Here is a 15,394-nt window from a genome sequence, read left to right as displayed (position 1 = left end):
TAAACAAATAAAAATTGAAAAAAATTTAAAAAAAAAAATTGAAAAAAAAAAAAAAAAAAAAAAAAAAAAAAAAAAAAAATTAACAATAATTATAATAAAAATAAATAAAATAATAATTAAAACAAAAAATAAAATTTCAATTTAATAAACTTTATTTGTTTTTTGAAAAAAAAAAAAATTTAAGGTCAGTGATTTTTTTTTTTCACTACGCTACTGTAGTGAAATTAAATAATAAAATTCACTACGCTACTGTAGTGAAATTTTATGGAAAATTCCCTACAACAGGTTATTTATTTTTTCTTCAAAAATTCTGTTCTCTTCTTCATTTTCGAACATCTTTCTTACCACTTCTAATGCTTCTTCATCTTCAGTTAACTCCATTTTCCTTTTCTCTTTGCTGTCAACACTATATGTTACTGTTATTGGTGGGACACGAAGTACTTTTCTCTTTTCAATATTGTTTATTGTGTTTGTCGTTTCTGTCGTTGTGGTTGTTGTAGTTGCTCTAATTGTTGTGGGTTTTTTATTTTCAATTTCGTTTTCCTTTACTTTTTCGTTTTTGCTCTTGTCTTTGATGTTGTCATTATTGATTTCTTTATTATTTTCTTTTCTGTTTTCTATTTTGTTTTTGTTGTTATTTTTTGATTCGCTAGTGTTTTTATGGTTGGATTCTTCTTTTGATTTTATGTTTATTCTTGTGTTTTCCTTTATCTCGGGATTTGGTAGTTCCGTGATTTTTGAATTTTCTGAGATTTCGTCTTCGATTTCCTTATTTGTTTTTCTTTGATTTTTTGTTTCTTCTGTTGTAGTGAGGAATAGTATTGTTATGTGTTTACAATGTATTAGCTGGTCTTTGTGCTCTGGACTGATAATTGAGTTGAATGAGTGTATTATCAGGTTTTCACCTAAATTATCTAATTTGATTATTTCCAGTCCTTCTTCATGCAATGTTTTTTCTACTATGTCCATTGATTTTTCCCAGTTGAATGTTTTGAAGATCTTTTTTGGTTTTATTATTGCTCTGTGAACTCCTTTTAGTACTCCGTTGAAAACGTTAGAGTACTTGATTACTTGAGTTCTGCAGTCAGTTAGGATTTTGAATTTATTCTTACTTATTATTATCTTATCATCTCCTTGTAAATGAATTTCCAATTCTGCTTTTAAGTTGTTGGAAATCTCATCTGGGATATTGATCATGAATTTATATTGTTTTAGTTCAATTTGAGTGTGGTATATTGCTTCGCTTATTTTATCAAGTGTTCTGTACGTATTTTTTAAATATTTGAACTTTGTTCTGAGTTCATTTGATTTCTTGATTTTATCTGCCAATGTTTCTGTTGATTCTGTCATTATTGTATTTGCCAATTTATTCATTTCTTTTTTTTCTTTAAAATCTTTATTCGACTTTAAAAATTTAAAATTCTGGAAATTCCCTGAAAGAATGTTTTCGGAGGTTTTTTTTTTTTTTTTTTTTTTTTTTTTTTTTTTTTTTTTTTAAGTCTTTTTTTTATATGAAAAATGAAATAATCAAATAAAAAAAGTGTTGTTGTTGATGTTTTTTCTCTTACTGATTATTTTTTCCTTTTTTTTTCAATTTTGCTTCGCAAAATTTTCAAAAAAAAGAAAAAAATAAATTACAATAAAATAAAGAAATAAAGTAGTTTATTCTAAGTGTATTTTATTTTATTTTTTTTAAGTCTTTTTTTTATATGAAAAATGAAATAATCAAATAAAAAAAGTGTTGTTGTTGATGTTTTTTCTCTTACTCTTTTATTAAAAAAAATTTAATATTTTTCCAATTAAAATATCCTTGTTGGTCTAGTGGTGAGGATTTTCGCCTGTCACGCGAAAGGCCCGGGTTCAATTCCCGGACAGGGAGCTTTTTGAATAATTTCCTACAATCCGAAGTTCGGAATTTTAGATGTATTGATCTTAATAAATAAATGAACACACAATATTATGAATGCTGTAAAACGTGAATTATTTTTTTCATTTTTTTCAGTTTTCGTTATTTTCAACTTATAAGTTTTGAACGAAAACTCTAAAACTAAATAAATTATTATTTTTAATTGTTATTGTTTAATTGTTAATCATTAATATTATTATTACTATTATTTATATTATGATTATTAAAACTTATTAATATTAAACAATGTAATACAAATTCTAAAAAGCAATTATTAAAAATAAAGATGGATCTCCTTCTACAGGATTTTTTTTTTTATAAAAGATAAAAAGAAGGACAAAAAAAATGTAAACCATTGAATTTAATATGGAATAAACTCCAAGGCCTTTTTAATATTGATTAATCAGAGTTTATCCATTAAGGAAATTAACAATAATTAATAGATTTATTTATGGATTTTTTGATATTTTTTATAATAGAAGTTACCATATTTAGAAGGTGCGATAATGTTAATTCTAGAGCAAAAGAATGGAATATTGCCTTTTAATGAATATTCCTCTCTGTAGATTATAAACCAAAGATGGTTATTACATTTAACAGTTTTCCTTTGATTCATTCACAAAAGAAACAATTTAAATAATATTAATTGGTTAGATTAGGAATCGAGCCTACGATCAAATTCTTCCATCTAAAAAATTCGCCCAAAGGGGGGCTCGAACCCCCGACCACAAGGTTAAAAGCCTTGCGCTCTACCGACTGAGCTATCTGGGCATTTGTTGAAAACAAAGTTTTTTTACAGGATAAAATAGATTATATTCTTAGGTTTTTTTAATTTTTATTAAGTTTTTTATAATTTTATTTTTTAGAGATTTAAGAAATAATTAAGCTGAGAAAAATGCAGATTAAAAAATAAATAACTAAAAATAGAATTAAAATAGATTTAGGTTTTTTTTTTTTAATTTACCATTTTATTATTTATTTTTTATTTTATTTTATTAACTTTAATTTAAATTTATTTTTCAATGAAAGCAGAAATTACAAAATCATTTAATGATTCATCATCGGATTTAATTGTTAATTCTACATCAGTATTAGTTTGAGATTGATCCAACTTCATTCTTGCTCTAACATAAATCAATTGATTATTTAATGATTTACCAGTGAGATAAAGGATATGTTTGGCAGATTTTGGAGTGACAACTTCAGATTTTTCAGCAGGGGCCATACCTAATGTTTTAATGATTTGTTTTACAGCTTCATCGATAGATTTAACACCAACTAAAGAAAAGGTTTGAACTAATTGGGTATCTTCAGACATTTTCTTCCATTCCTCGGAAAAGTTACCAACGAAAGCTCTATTGAGGAAATCTTTTGGAACGATTTCCAATCTCTCTAAACTGTATTGATCATCATAGCCTGGTTCATCGAGTTCACCAGTGGATGGATCGACTTCTTTAACTTTGAATTTGAGGGCATTACTGAATGAACATAATGGATAACCATTGGCAGGAATGTAACGAATGGCAACATAACATTGTTGTGGTTCACCGTATGGGAGTACATCGATTGGGATTGAACATTCATATTTTAATAATTTTGGATCGGAAGGTACCATTTTAACAGATACATTTGATAATTGTTGTTCATTGAGAGTGTTGGTACAATTGAATTGGAATACGATATGTTCACGATAGATATGTTTAACACAATTGACAACATATTCAGTTTCAGTTTCAGTGAGTTCAATGTATTCACTTGATTTCAAAAGTTTACCAAAAGTTGAAAATTGTGGAATTTGAGAGAGTTTAGTAGCAAATGATTCTGGGCCTGATGATTCTTCGTTGTTGTTGTTGTTGTTTGAGGCATTGTTTGATTTTGGTGTACCAGTGACAGAATCACCTTTTTTAGAGGCACCAGTTGAGAATGGTGATTTACCATCACCGAGAAGTGGTGATTGATAAGTTTCAACCACGGTACTAACAGAGGCGATATCAAATGGTTCACTAAAATCACCTTGATGTAAGTAAAGCTCTAAACTCTTTTGTAAATTGTTCAATGGTACAGGTACATCATCCATGAGTACTTTATTGAGATAACGAACATCATTTTCTTTGAATAATTTAAGATAGAGTGTTGCTCTATCACGAACTTCATCATCTTCATCCAAAAGACATCTTTGAAGAAGAATGACAACCTTTTCTTTCATTGGTTCATAGAGAAGACCAAATTTAGCAATTGATGTAACTGCGGCAGCACGAATGATTCCACCATCCAATAAAACTCTATTGTAAATGTATCTCATGTATTGAGCTGGTGATGAAGTTAATGGACCCTCTTGACCGATTAAATGAAGAATTTGTACAGAGAGATCAGGGAAATCACAATCCTCAATGTAATCACATAATTCGGTCAATGCAATCTCTTTTGATTCTGGAATATTGTTTACCACTGTTAAAATTGCATCCAATGTTGCTTGTTTAAGTTGTAATGTACCCTCATCTCTAAGAATCTTATTTAAAAAGATAATTAAATGTTTGTATTTCTTTGGGAACTTTTGACTAAGTGATGTAATAGCATCAACTACAACAATCTTAAATTCATCATTGATATCACCTAAAAAGTTTGCAATTTGTTTAATTAATCTCTCTACATTTGATTCATTACCAACTTTTAATAATGTTGTAATTGCTAATGTTGCAATACTTCTATTTGTATCTGTAATTAAATTTTCCATATCTAAATTACATGGTATAACTGCTGTTGGATTAGTTTGTGCTAACTAAAAAAAAAAAAAAATTATTTTGATTTAATTTATTAGTAAAAATGAAAAAATAAAAAAATAATAAATAAATAAATAAAATAATTACCTTATTTAATGTACGAACAGCAGCAAATCTTAAAGTTGGTTTTGTTGAATTTAAAAAGTTTTGTAAAACTCCAACAGCAGAGTTAATTTCTTTATTTGAAACATTTTTAAATGTACAAATTGAACGTGCTGCTTCATATGCAACCATTTCATTCTTACTTCTTAAACATGATTCAATATATTCACGGAAAATTCTATCTCTATTTATTTTTAAATTATTTTAAATTAGTAATGAATTTTTGATTTTTGATTTTTGATTTTTTTTTTGATTTTTTTTTGATTTTTTTTTTTTTTTTTTTTTGAAACTTACTCTGTATTTGTCTCTTCAATAACTTCAACACAACATCTAATTAAATATGATTGAGCATATGGTGAACGAAGTGAATTTTTAATTAAATTACTAACCAATTTAGAGACTGCTAAACGATCATGTTGTTTAATTCTATGTAATAATGCTAATGCATGATATTGAACCATATTTGATTTATTTGAGATTGCTTCTTGAACTTCATTTGCCCATCTCTTTACAATCTCTGGACATACCTTTAATAAATGAATACTTGAAACAAGTGCTGCTGATGATACGTGTGGATCTTTTTCAACAATACTTTGTTTAAAGTATCTTTCGATTTGTGGTAAAATTGAACTCTATTAAATTTAAAAAAAAAACAAATAAAAAATAAAAACCAAAAACACCATTAATAAACAAATCTCTTGTAGAAAAATAAAAATAAACAACACATACATCAGTGATTTTACATAAAATTCTAATTGCATTTGCTCTATATAATTCAATCTTATGTGACATATCTTTTGTTAATGAACTGATAACAATGATTGCATCTTGTGAAATTGTTGATAATTCTTTTAACAATAAATACATTAATCTTCTTAATGGAATCTAATCATTATTTTATAAAAAGAAAAAAAAATTTTAATTAGTTAACTTACAAACTAAAAAATGTTTTTTTTTTTTTTTTTTTTTTTTTTTTTTTTTTTTTTTTTAAAAAAAAAAACCTTACATCTTTTGATTGAAATAATTTAGTAGCAGCAAAGAAAATATCAGTTGCTTCTGTTTTTGTAAAACTATCACCTCTTGATAAAAGGTAAAGGAATTGTGAAATTACTAATGAACATTTTCTTGGATGAATTGGTGATTCATTAAATGCTCTTTTCTCTTGAATAACTTGACCTTTATCTAAATTTTCAAATAAAAAATCAGACTCATCATCATCTTTCTTTTGTACTCTTGATGCCATTTTTCTTTTTTTTTTTTTTTTTTTTTTTTTTTTTTGAACAACAAAGCAAGTTTGTCGTGTGTTTTTATTAAATTTAATTTATTTTTTATTTATATCTTTTTTTTATTTGAAATGTACATTTAAGTTGTGTATGGGAAAATAAATAATTAAAAATAAATAAAATGATAATAATAAATAAATAAAATAATAATAATAAATAAATAAAGAAAAAAAAAAAATAAAAGATTTACCAAATTTTAAAAATTCTAAAAAAGAGATTTAATTTAATTTTTTTTATTTTTTTTTTTTATTATTTTTATTATTTATTTATTTATTTTTTTTTTTTTTAATAATAGTCATAATAATCATCATAATCACCACGATGGTGATGATCACGATGATGATGACGATTACGATTTCCAAGAGTTTCTTTTTGATAGTTTTTATAAAGATAATAAGCAAAAAATAAAGCAGCTGCTAAAATAGCCATTTCTAAATATTTATTCGAGAAAAAATAACCTCTGAGATTATTAGCTCTTTTTACTTCTTTTATTTGTTCTTTTAAATCTTTTATAAGCTGTATTATTATTTATTATTTATTATATATATATTAGTAAGATTTTAATTAATATTACTAGTGATTATAAATAACTTACAATAACATATAAAGTTGGAGTTGGTAATAATTGTAATTGTTGAAGAGTTTTGTTTATATCATTTTTTGATAATGGTTGACCTGTTGCATTTAAACATAATGCATATGGTTCCTCACCATCTGAACGATTTCTATTTACAAATTCTTGAATTTTTTTGAGAGTATCTTGTTTATTGAATTGAGCTGTTAATTTATCATTATTTGATAAAATAACAGTTACACAAACTGAAATATCATCTGATTCATACTCTAATTTTCTATTCTCTCTAATCTTTCTTAATTCTTCAATTTGATCTTTTTCTGCCTTTGATTGTAGTCCTTGTTTTTTCTTGGTTACTACTGGTTGTGGTGGTGTTACATTTGACGATGATGATGATGATTTATCGTAATTATTACTAAAATTAATATTATTATTATCACTAAAATTATTATTATTATTATTATTATTATTATTATTATTATTATTATTATTATTATTATTATTATTATTATTATTATTATTATTATTATTATTATTGTTGTTGCTATTTTGGTTATTTGATTTGATTTGATCATATAAAACTTGTTGTTGTTCTAAAAAAATTAAATCAGAATTTAACTCTTCAACAGATTTTTCTTCTCGGATTTTTAGTTCTTGTTTATTTTGAGCCATTTCTTTTCTTAATTTATCCAATTCTACCTTTTGATTCTTTTGAGCTCTTAAATATTCATTTTCAATAATAACCTTTTTTGGAGCTTGTGGAGCTGGATTATTTGATGCATTTTTCCATGAAAATACTGAACTACAACTATGATCAGTTGCTTTCTTATGACTTTTTTTTTTTTTTTTCGGAAAAAAAAAAAAAAAAAAAAAAGAAAAAAATAGAAAAAAAAAAAAATTAGATATTCATGTATTTTTTTATTTTCAGATATTTTTGACATTTTTTTCCAAAAAAAATAGAAAAAAAAAAAAAAAAAAAAGAAATATATATATATATATGTATATATAATAAAATAAAATTTAATTTTACCTATCACAAAAATTTAAAGTACAATCATTACAAATATTTTTGAAAGTTTGTTTAACAAAACAGTCTGCTAAAGAGCATGAATGTTTATCTTTGTCAAGTGCATCATATTTGCATGATGTTAAATGTTCTTCAATTAATTGATTAATATCAGTATGATGGGATTCTAATTGAATAGTTCTATTACAAAATTGACAAGAATGCACATAATATTGTCTTGACATTATTGTTAGGGGTAAGAAAAAAACGAAAAAAAACAAAACAAAACAAAACAAAAAAAAAAGCCAAAAAAACAAAACAAAAAAAAAAGCCAAAAAAAAAGTCAAAAAAAAAAAAAAAAAAAAAAAGGCAAAAAAAAAAAAAAATTAAAATAAATTAAAAATATAATTTTATGGTTTCTTTAAAACCCAAGAAACACACGACTACTTTTTAACGTGGGAATATTTTTTTTTTTTTTTTTAATAGTTTTTTTTATTTCACTCTTTGCAAATCTGATAAAAAGTTAAGAAATTCATCATTTTCATCATTTTCACTTGTGTTATTATTATTTAAATTATTATTATTATTTTTTAGTGGAGTTCTATTTTGTGAGAAGTTATTATTGTTATTATTATTATTAAATTGTTGTTTTAAAAGATGAGTTATTATATTATTAACTTGGTTTTCTCTAAGGGTTTCCTGTGGTGAAGTTGAAGGTGGTGTTTGTTTTGCATAAAGTATTAATAATAATGTATTCTTTTCAAGGGTTTGTTTAATTTTTGTTTTGTATAAATTTAAATCTAATAATTCGTCAACTGAAATTGAATTTTGATCTTCTAAATTATTATAAATTGAACTACTATTATTATTATTGTTATTATTATTATTATTATTATTATTTCTTGATAATTTATCAACAACATTTGAAATTTGGAATAATTTTGAAATGATATATTGTGATAATTGACCAAAAGTTCCAAAAGTTGCAACATTTGGATAAATTGTAAGTTGTGGTACAAATTCATTACTTGATCTAACATATTCATTAATACGAATTAAAATTGTAAAACAATTATTAATAATATGTGTATAATTTGATTCAATTGAGAATTTAAAGAATGAATTTTGAATATTTTGTTGTTGTGGTTGTTGTTGTTTTTGTAATTGTTGTTGTAACTGTAATAATTGTTGTTGATAATGACTGGTTCTATATGGTGTTGATTGTTGTAATTGAGATTGTTGAAGTTGTTGTTGTTGTTGAAGTTGTTGTTGTTGTAACCTTTGAGAATCATCAATAAATTCTTTAACTTGTACTAAATTTTTATGTTTTTCATTCTTTGTTATTGGTATGAAATTATTTTCAATAAAGTTTAATTCTGAACATTGAATTGAAATTGAAACCAATAAACGATAAGCTAAAGATAAGAATTCTCTATAGATATTCATTGAGAGGTAATAACGTTTGGTATACTTTGTGAATATTGAAAATAGTGAAGTTATATACTCCAATTGTTGGAACCATTGTTTGGTAAAGTATTGAGAATGTTGAGTTGCACCAAATTCATTGAATAAATCGAAATAATAGAATAGTCTATCCTTATGAGATAGAATGAAATTTGATAATTGTTCAATGAATCTTTCACTACTTTCCAATGGTTTTGAAACTGAAATTAAAAATTTAATAACCAAAGTCCAAACTCTATGCCATTTATTCTTTTTTTGATTAAATTGACGATGATTATCATAATCATCATCATTATTATGGAAATAATAATTGATACCACCATATATTGAAGCAGTAGCAGCAGAAATTTCAGTTGATGCTAAATATGGATCCATTGAGAATTGTAAATATTTTAAAGAATGGTCAGATAATAATTGAATGATTCTATTATCTAATAATTGTTCAGATACCAATGGTTGTTTACAAAAGCTAATTAATAAATTTAAAACTGAAGAGGCTGTAATATTATCGATTTGATTTCCATTGACCATATTTAAAGAGTTTTTTAATAATTTAGCTAAATTCTCTAATAGATTATTTGGAAAAGCTGCGATCAAAGCGTTTGGGTCCAATCTATCGATTAAAACTTGTAAGAGATAAATTGAAAGATTACAAATCGAAGGTAATGGTTTCTTTTGTTTACCATTTATAGTTTTACCTTCACCAACATTACCACCACTAGTAGTTGTTGTTGTAGTTCCATCCATTGATGAGATTGGTGGAACTCTAAAATGAGGTTCAGTTATAAACAATGAAAGAGTATTAATTAATTGATTGAAAACTTTGATTTCAATATATTGATGTTGTGATGTATTCTCTACCAATATTAATATTGATGTTAAAATATGATAACTAATTGAATGACCTAAAATTGGATTCGATGAACATTGTGCTAATAGATTTGATAACTTTGATAGTATTTCAATATCAACTGATTCAATTGGACATGATTTACACCAAAGATGAGATGCTGTTGAAATTGATTCACAAAGGAACATTAATATATCATTTCTTACAACCAATGTTTTAATTGATTGATTTTCAATACTTGTAGCTTTATCAACCAATGTATGTAATATTGTTGATAATGGTACACCACTATTACTACTACCACTACCACTACCACTACCACCATTAATATTTATAAAATTTTGAGGTTGTTTCATTAAAATTACTCTAAATAATTTAGAGAAAGCACGTGATAAACATAGATTTGTTGTTGTTAATAACTCAAATAGATTACGTTGAATTAATAATTCTAAATAGTATTGATCATTGAATTGTTTTGAAGTTTCAATGATAGTATCAATAGCGAATAATTCAACGATTGGTATATTGTTATTAATATTTGGGAAATATTGATAGGCAATAGTAGTTTGTAATTGATCTGGTGATGGTAAATTATTAACCATCCAATAATCTCTAATCTTTTGAATTGGGAAAACATTCTCTAAATCAATGAATTGAAAATAATAATTATTAATCATATTTACAATTCCACTTTTATTATTCTTAAATATTTCATTCCATTTATTATTTGATAAAGTTGAACATACTAAATTTCCAACAGTAGTAGTAGCAGTAGTAATATCTGAAGACAATAATACTGATAATGATAAAATTTCAATTGCATAAGTAATTTTTAATTTCTTACAAATTAATTCTTCATTAATGATTGATTCTTCTTCTTGTTCTTCTTCTTCATTAATTGTTTTTTGCATATCTAATAATAAATTCCAAAAATCTTGAGTATTATTTAATTGATCAACAAAACTATCATAATAAATTGAATTACAATATAAATTATTTACAAGTTGGAATAATGCTAAAGAGAATTCTGAATTATCATTGATTGAAACATTTCTATCTAATAATAATTTAATAATAAATGATTTATTCTTTTTATCACCGCCACTATCATCATTATTATTATTATTATTATTGATATTATTATTTTCACAATTTAATAATCTATTTATGAAATAAATTTGATTTGTTGAAGATTCAACTAAAAGTCTTAAAATATTAGTTTTCAATTGTAATGACCAAACATCGAATTCATTATTATTGATTATGAATTTCTTTGAAAACTTTTCAATCATTAATATGAATGGTTCATCAGTATTGAATAATGTTGAAACTGAGAAATTGGATTCTAATACTCTAAGTATTCTTACTAATGATGATAAGATTTCACATGATAGAATTTGAATATCTTGACAATCCGATATAATATTTATATAATTAAATAATACAATGAATAAATTATTATAATCAGTTTTACTTGTTATGGTTTCAGTAGTGATTGAATTGGTTACAATTGTTGATGTTAATCCATTTCTGTCCTCTTGATCAATTAATAAATTGGTTTCATTTTGTTTAACAATGAAAAATGTTGTTAAAAATTGTTCAACTAAATTATTTGAATATTCATTTTCATAATTTTCAATATTATTATCATTAATATTATCATTATTTTCATTATTATTATTATTTTCATTATTATTATTATTATTATTATTATCGCCATTATTATTATTATTATTATTTTCATTATTATTATCATTATTTTGATTATTATTGTTAATTTTATTTGATCTTTTTAATACAATTGATAAATAAATTGTTGAAAGTATTGATTTTGAGAATTTTAAAGATGATTTTAAAATATTATCAATTGAACTTGTACGATCAATTGATTTATTTGTATTTTGAAGTACTTCTAAATCTAATAAACTTGAGAGAGTACATTGTAAGATACCACCAGAGAAAGAACAAATGATTTTAAAAGCCAATGATTTCAAAATTGAATTTCTAGATTGTGATTTATTTAAAATGAAATCTAATGCTGAAAAGATCTCTGATATCATCTCCCACGTTTCATTATGATTATTATTACCACTAATAATTGGATAATCAGAGATCACTTGTAAATGAAATGAAATGAATGATTCTAAATAACCAATATATTGTGATCTATCAATACATTTCTCAAATTGATTCAATGGATTAATAAATGTATTAAATAATTTAACTATTGATTTTGTTAATGGGAATGTTGATGAACTTAAAGATGAGGAGGAAGTTGAAGAAGTTGAAGAAGTTGTTGAAGATCTCTTTTCAACATCATATAAATGATTAAAAGAACCCCTTTTAAATAATGAAATCAAAACGGTTGGACTACTTGACCAAATACCTTTTTCAATTAATAAATTTAAAATTGGTAATGGATTCATCTTTGAAAATGATGTAAATAATGATAAAATCGATGTAATTACATTTGTAATTATATTGAAATTATAATGTGCTGTTGAATATGATGACATCAATGTAGGCTGTTGTTGTTGTTGTTTATTTATTTTTTGTTGAAAACCACCATTACCATTACTTTCTTTTATATTTATATTTGTTGGTATTGAATTTACAGTGAAATTTTGTTGATTACATAATCTAAGATAAACTTGAATGATTGATTCTAAAATTCTATTATTTTCAAATAATTGCCAAAAATATTTACTATATGAATCAGGTGTGAAATTAACTAATTTTGAAATTAAATCTAATACTACTATATATGCTTTTGAAACTTCGATAGTTCTTTGATCGAAAAATGCTTGTTGACCTAATGAATCTAAAAATGAATTAAATTCTATCGCCACTAAATCTATAATTAAATCATGTAATGTGAATACAATTTCAATACCACCATCACCACCGCTACCATCATTAATCACTGAAAATGATTTAAATTGTGATTTATATAATCTAAATGATTGTGAAATTATATCTCTTTTCATTACACCTGAAATTGTACCATTTCCATCATCATTTGTAATATCTAAAACTTCTTTAACTTTATTAAAATCATTAAAACTAATAATTTGTTTACTTGATGATTGATTATTAATATTAATTAATATTAATTCATTAAATCTATAAAAAAAAAAATACATTTAAATTAGTAATTAATGAATTATTATTATTATTATTATTATTATTATTATTATTATTATTATTATTATTATTATTATTATTATTAATTTTAAAAATAATACATACACAGCTTGTGAAGAAGTATCATTAATAATTATTGATTTTAAAATTGATAAAACTCTATCAGGATTTCTATTTAAACAATCTGGTGAAATTGAAAATTGATAAACTGGATCATTTGATCTTTCACTCCAAAGAATTGATGATAAAACTTCACCACCCTTTTCATGAAGCATACAATAGATATCAATAATTCTATCAACATGTTGTTCACTAACATCTGTTAAACTAATAACTTCACTAAATCTATTTAAAAATATGTGAATACAATCACAATATCCTGCTAAATACTAAACAAATATTAAAAAAAAAAAAAAAAAAAAAAAAAATCATCATTAATAACTTATTTTTTATTATTAATTATTATTATACATACAGTACTATCATTAAAACCATTTGATAAACAATTAAAAATATAATCAATTGGGTCATATTGTGATGATGCTTTTGTAAAATATTGTTGAAGTGAATTTGAGAAATTAACTGAACTAGAGGAGGAGGGAGAAGAGGAAGAAGAAGAGGAAGAAGTTGAAATGAATAAATTTATAATTGTAAAGAATAATGAAGTTGCAAGTGGTGCATTATAATGAATTGATTGTGATAAAGTTGTAATTGTATTTATAATTTCTAATTCATTTTGTTGTAATGATTCATGTCTTAATAAATCTCTATTATTACAAAATACTAGTAATACCAACACGTATTCTATACGTTTTAACCATTGAATAACTTCACTATTTCTTTTCATTGAATTCAATATACCAATCAATTGATCAGAGTATGACCCAATTTGAAGTTGATTTATCTTTTTCAATATTATTAATAACTCATTAACATCATTCATATTACTACTACTATTACTACAATTACCACTTTTCTTTACTTTTAAATAGTTATATGAAAATAATGTTTCAACTATTATTAATTGTTCTTTAATTATACTTGAACAATAAAATTGTTGTAATTCCTATTTATAAATAAATAAATAAATAAATAAATAAATAAATAAATAAATAAATAAATATTAATATAAAAAAATAAAAATATAAAAAAATAATAATTAATTTTACTTACTTCTAAATTTGAAGGAATTGTAAAATTATAAAATGAAATTAAATAAGATAGTAATCTTGATTCAATTGATGCTCTATTCTTTTCAATGAATGGTTTTAAGAAAGAACTATACTTTGATTGTGATGATTCTTTCTTTATGATTGATCCTAATATACACAATAATGATGCCCTTTCATTATAATAATAATCTAATAAATTGAATAATTCTGATTTATCATAATTTAATACTTTATTATTATTATTTGTTAAATATTCTCTAATCAAAATAAATGTTAAAATTTGATCAAGATTCTAATAAAAATAAAATAAAATAAAATAAAATTAGTATATATCATATATTATTATTACTATTTATTATTTATTATTGTTGGAATAATAGTAATAATAATTACCAATAGTGAACTTAATTCTAAAGTGAAATCTTGAGCTTCTTTTGAGATTGTAATTTCTTCACCTTTGATTTTAATTTTACCACTTGTAATTTGATCTTTTGAAGCATTGTTTGGAATGGTATCTGTTTCAAAAATATCGCATAATTTCTTTTCAATCTTATCAAATTCTAATTTCTATATAGTGTGTGTGTGTGTGTGTTAATTATTTATTATTGTTATTAATTTATATTATTATTGTATTTAAAAATTTACCATATCATCTTTATCTAATTTTTCATCTTCAAAAAAGTTTGAAAACGTTGATAATCTATCAGTAATATTTTGTTGTTGTTGTTGTTTGCTTTTCTTTGGTTGTGGTGGAAACTTGCTACCACCTAAATCGTTTATTGTAAGATTGGATGAAGGAGTATCATCATTACCATTAACATTTTCAGTTGTGGTTGATAATGATGGTGCTGCATTATCATTACCATTACCACCAGTATTTGACATTTTGATAACAATATATTGTCGAAAATGTGGTAATGCGCCTTTTTTTTTTTTTCCACCAATGATCGTCAAAAAAAAAATAAAAAAAAAATAAAAAAAAAAAATTTTATTTTTTTTATTATTTTAATTTTTTTTATTTTATTTTTTTATTTATTTTTGAATTTTGAATTTTTTAAATTTTGAACTTAATATTTTGTAAATTCGTTGAGTTATTTGAAAGATTGTGATTTT

General features: G+C 23.4%; 4 protein-coding genes and 2 non-coding genes across 6 annotated transcripts; 1 reads left to right on the top strand and 5 right to left on the bottom strand.

Annotated features, from left to right (window-relative positions):
• Nucleotides 1–280: 280 nt before the first annotated feature.
• Nucleotides 281–1,374, bottom strand: DDB_G0289387 (hypothetical protein; the record flags this gene model as incomplete). The annotated part of the gene is made up of 1 exon (XM_631200.1): nt 281–1,374. A coding segment is annotated over one exon (1,094 nt), but the record flags the coding sequence as incomplete, so codon positions are not given.
• Nucleotides 1,375–1,807: 433 nt separating this feature from the next.
• Nucleotides 1,808–1,879, top strand: tRNA-Asp-GUC-20. Its single transcript has one exon. It is a non-coding gene; the product is annotated as a tRNA-Asp (tRNA).
• Nucleotides 1,880–2,604: 725 nt separating this feature from the next.
• Nucleotides 2,605–2,677, bottom strand: tRNA-Lys-UUU-17. The gene has a single exon. It is a non-coding gene; the product is annotated as a tRNA-Lys (tRNA).
• A 241-nt stretch (nt 2,678–2,918) lies between these two features.
• Nucleotides 2,919–6,031, bottom strand: copG (adaptin N-terminal domain-containing protein; the record flags this gene model as incomplete). Its single annotated transcript, XM_631199.1, has 5 exons — nt 2,919–4,685; nt 4,774–4,972; nt 5,083–5,420; nt 5,518–5,673; nt 5,795–6,031. The coding sequence occupies 5 exons, from the start codon at nt 6,029–6,031 to the stop codon at nt 2,919–2,921; spliced, it is 2,697 nt and encodes an 898-aa protein (XP_636291.1).
• Nucleotides 6,032–6,356: 325 nt separating this feature from the next.
• On the bottom strand, nt 6,357–7,896 carry DDB_G0289369 (AN1-type zinc finger-containing protein; the record flags this gene model as incomplete). The annotated part of the gene is made up of 3 exons (XM_631198.1): nt 6,357–6,587; nt 6,667–7,477; nt 7,676–7,896. 3 exons carry the CDS (start codon nt 7,894–7,896, stop codon nt 6,357–6,359), a joined length of 1,263 nt encoding a protein of 420 aa, XP_636290.1.
• Nucleotides 7,897–8,143: 247 nt separating this feature from the next.
• On the bottom strand, nt 8,144–15,166 carry DDB_G0289385 (hypothetical protein; the record flags this gene model as incomplete). Its single annotated transcript, XM_631197.1, has 6 exons — nt 8,144–13,088; nt 13,215–13,498; nt 13,585–14,175; nt 14,283–14,573; nt 14,675–14,848; nt 14,927–15,166. 6 exons carry the CDS (start codon nt 15,164–15,166, stop codon nt 8,144–8,146), a joined length of 6,525 nt encoding a protein of 2,174 aa, XP_636289.1.
• Between the last annotated feature and the right edge of the window lie 228 nt (nt 15,167–15,394).

This window comes from Dictyostelium discoideum, assembly GCF_000004695.1.
Source record: "Dictyostelium discoideum AX4 chromosome 5 chromosome, whole genome shotgun sequence".
NCBI classification, from domain to species: domain Eukaryota; phylum Evosea; class Eumycetozoa; order Dictyosteliales; family Dictyosteliaceae; genus Dictyostelium; species Dictyostelium discoideum.
Note: the sequence above shows the minus strand (reverse complement) of the source record. Positions and strands in the feature narration are given on the sequence as shown.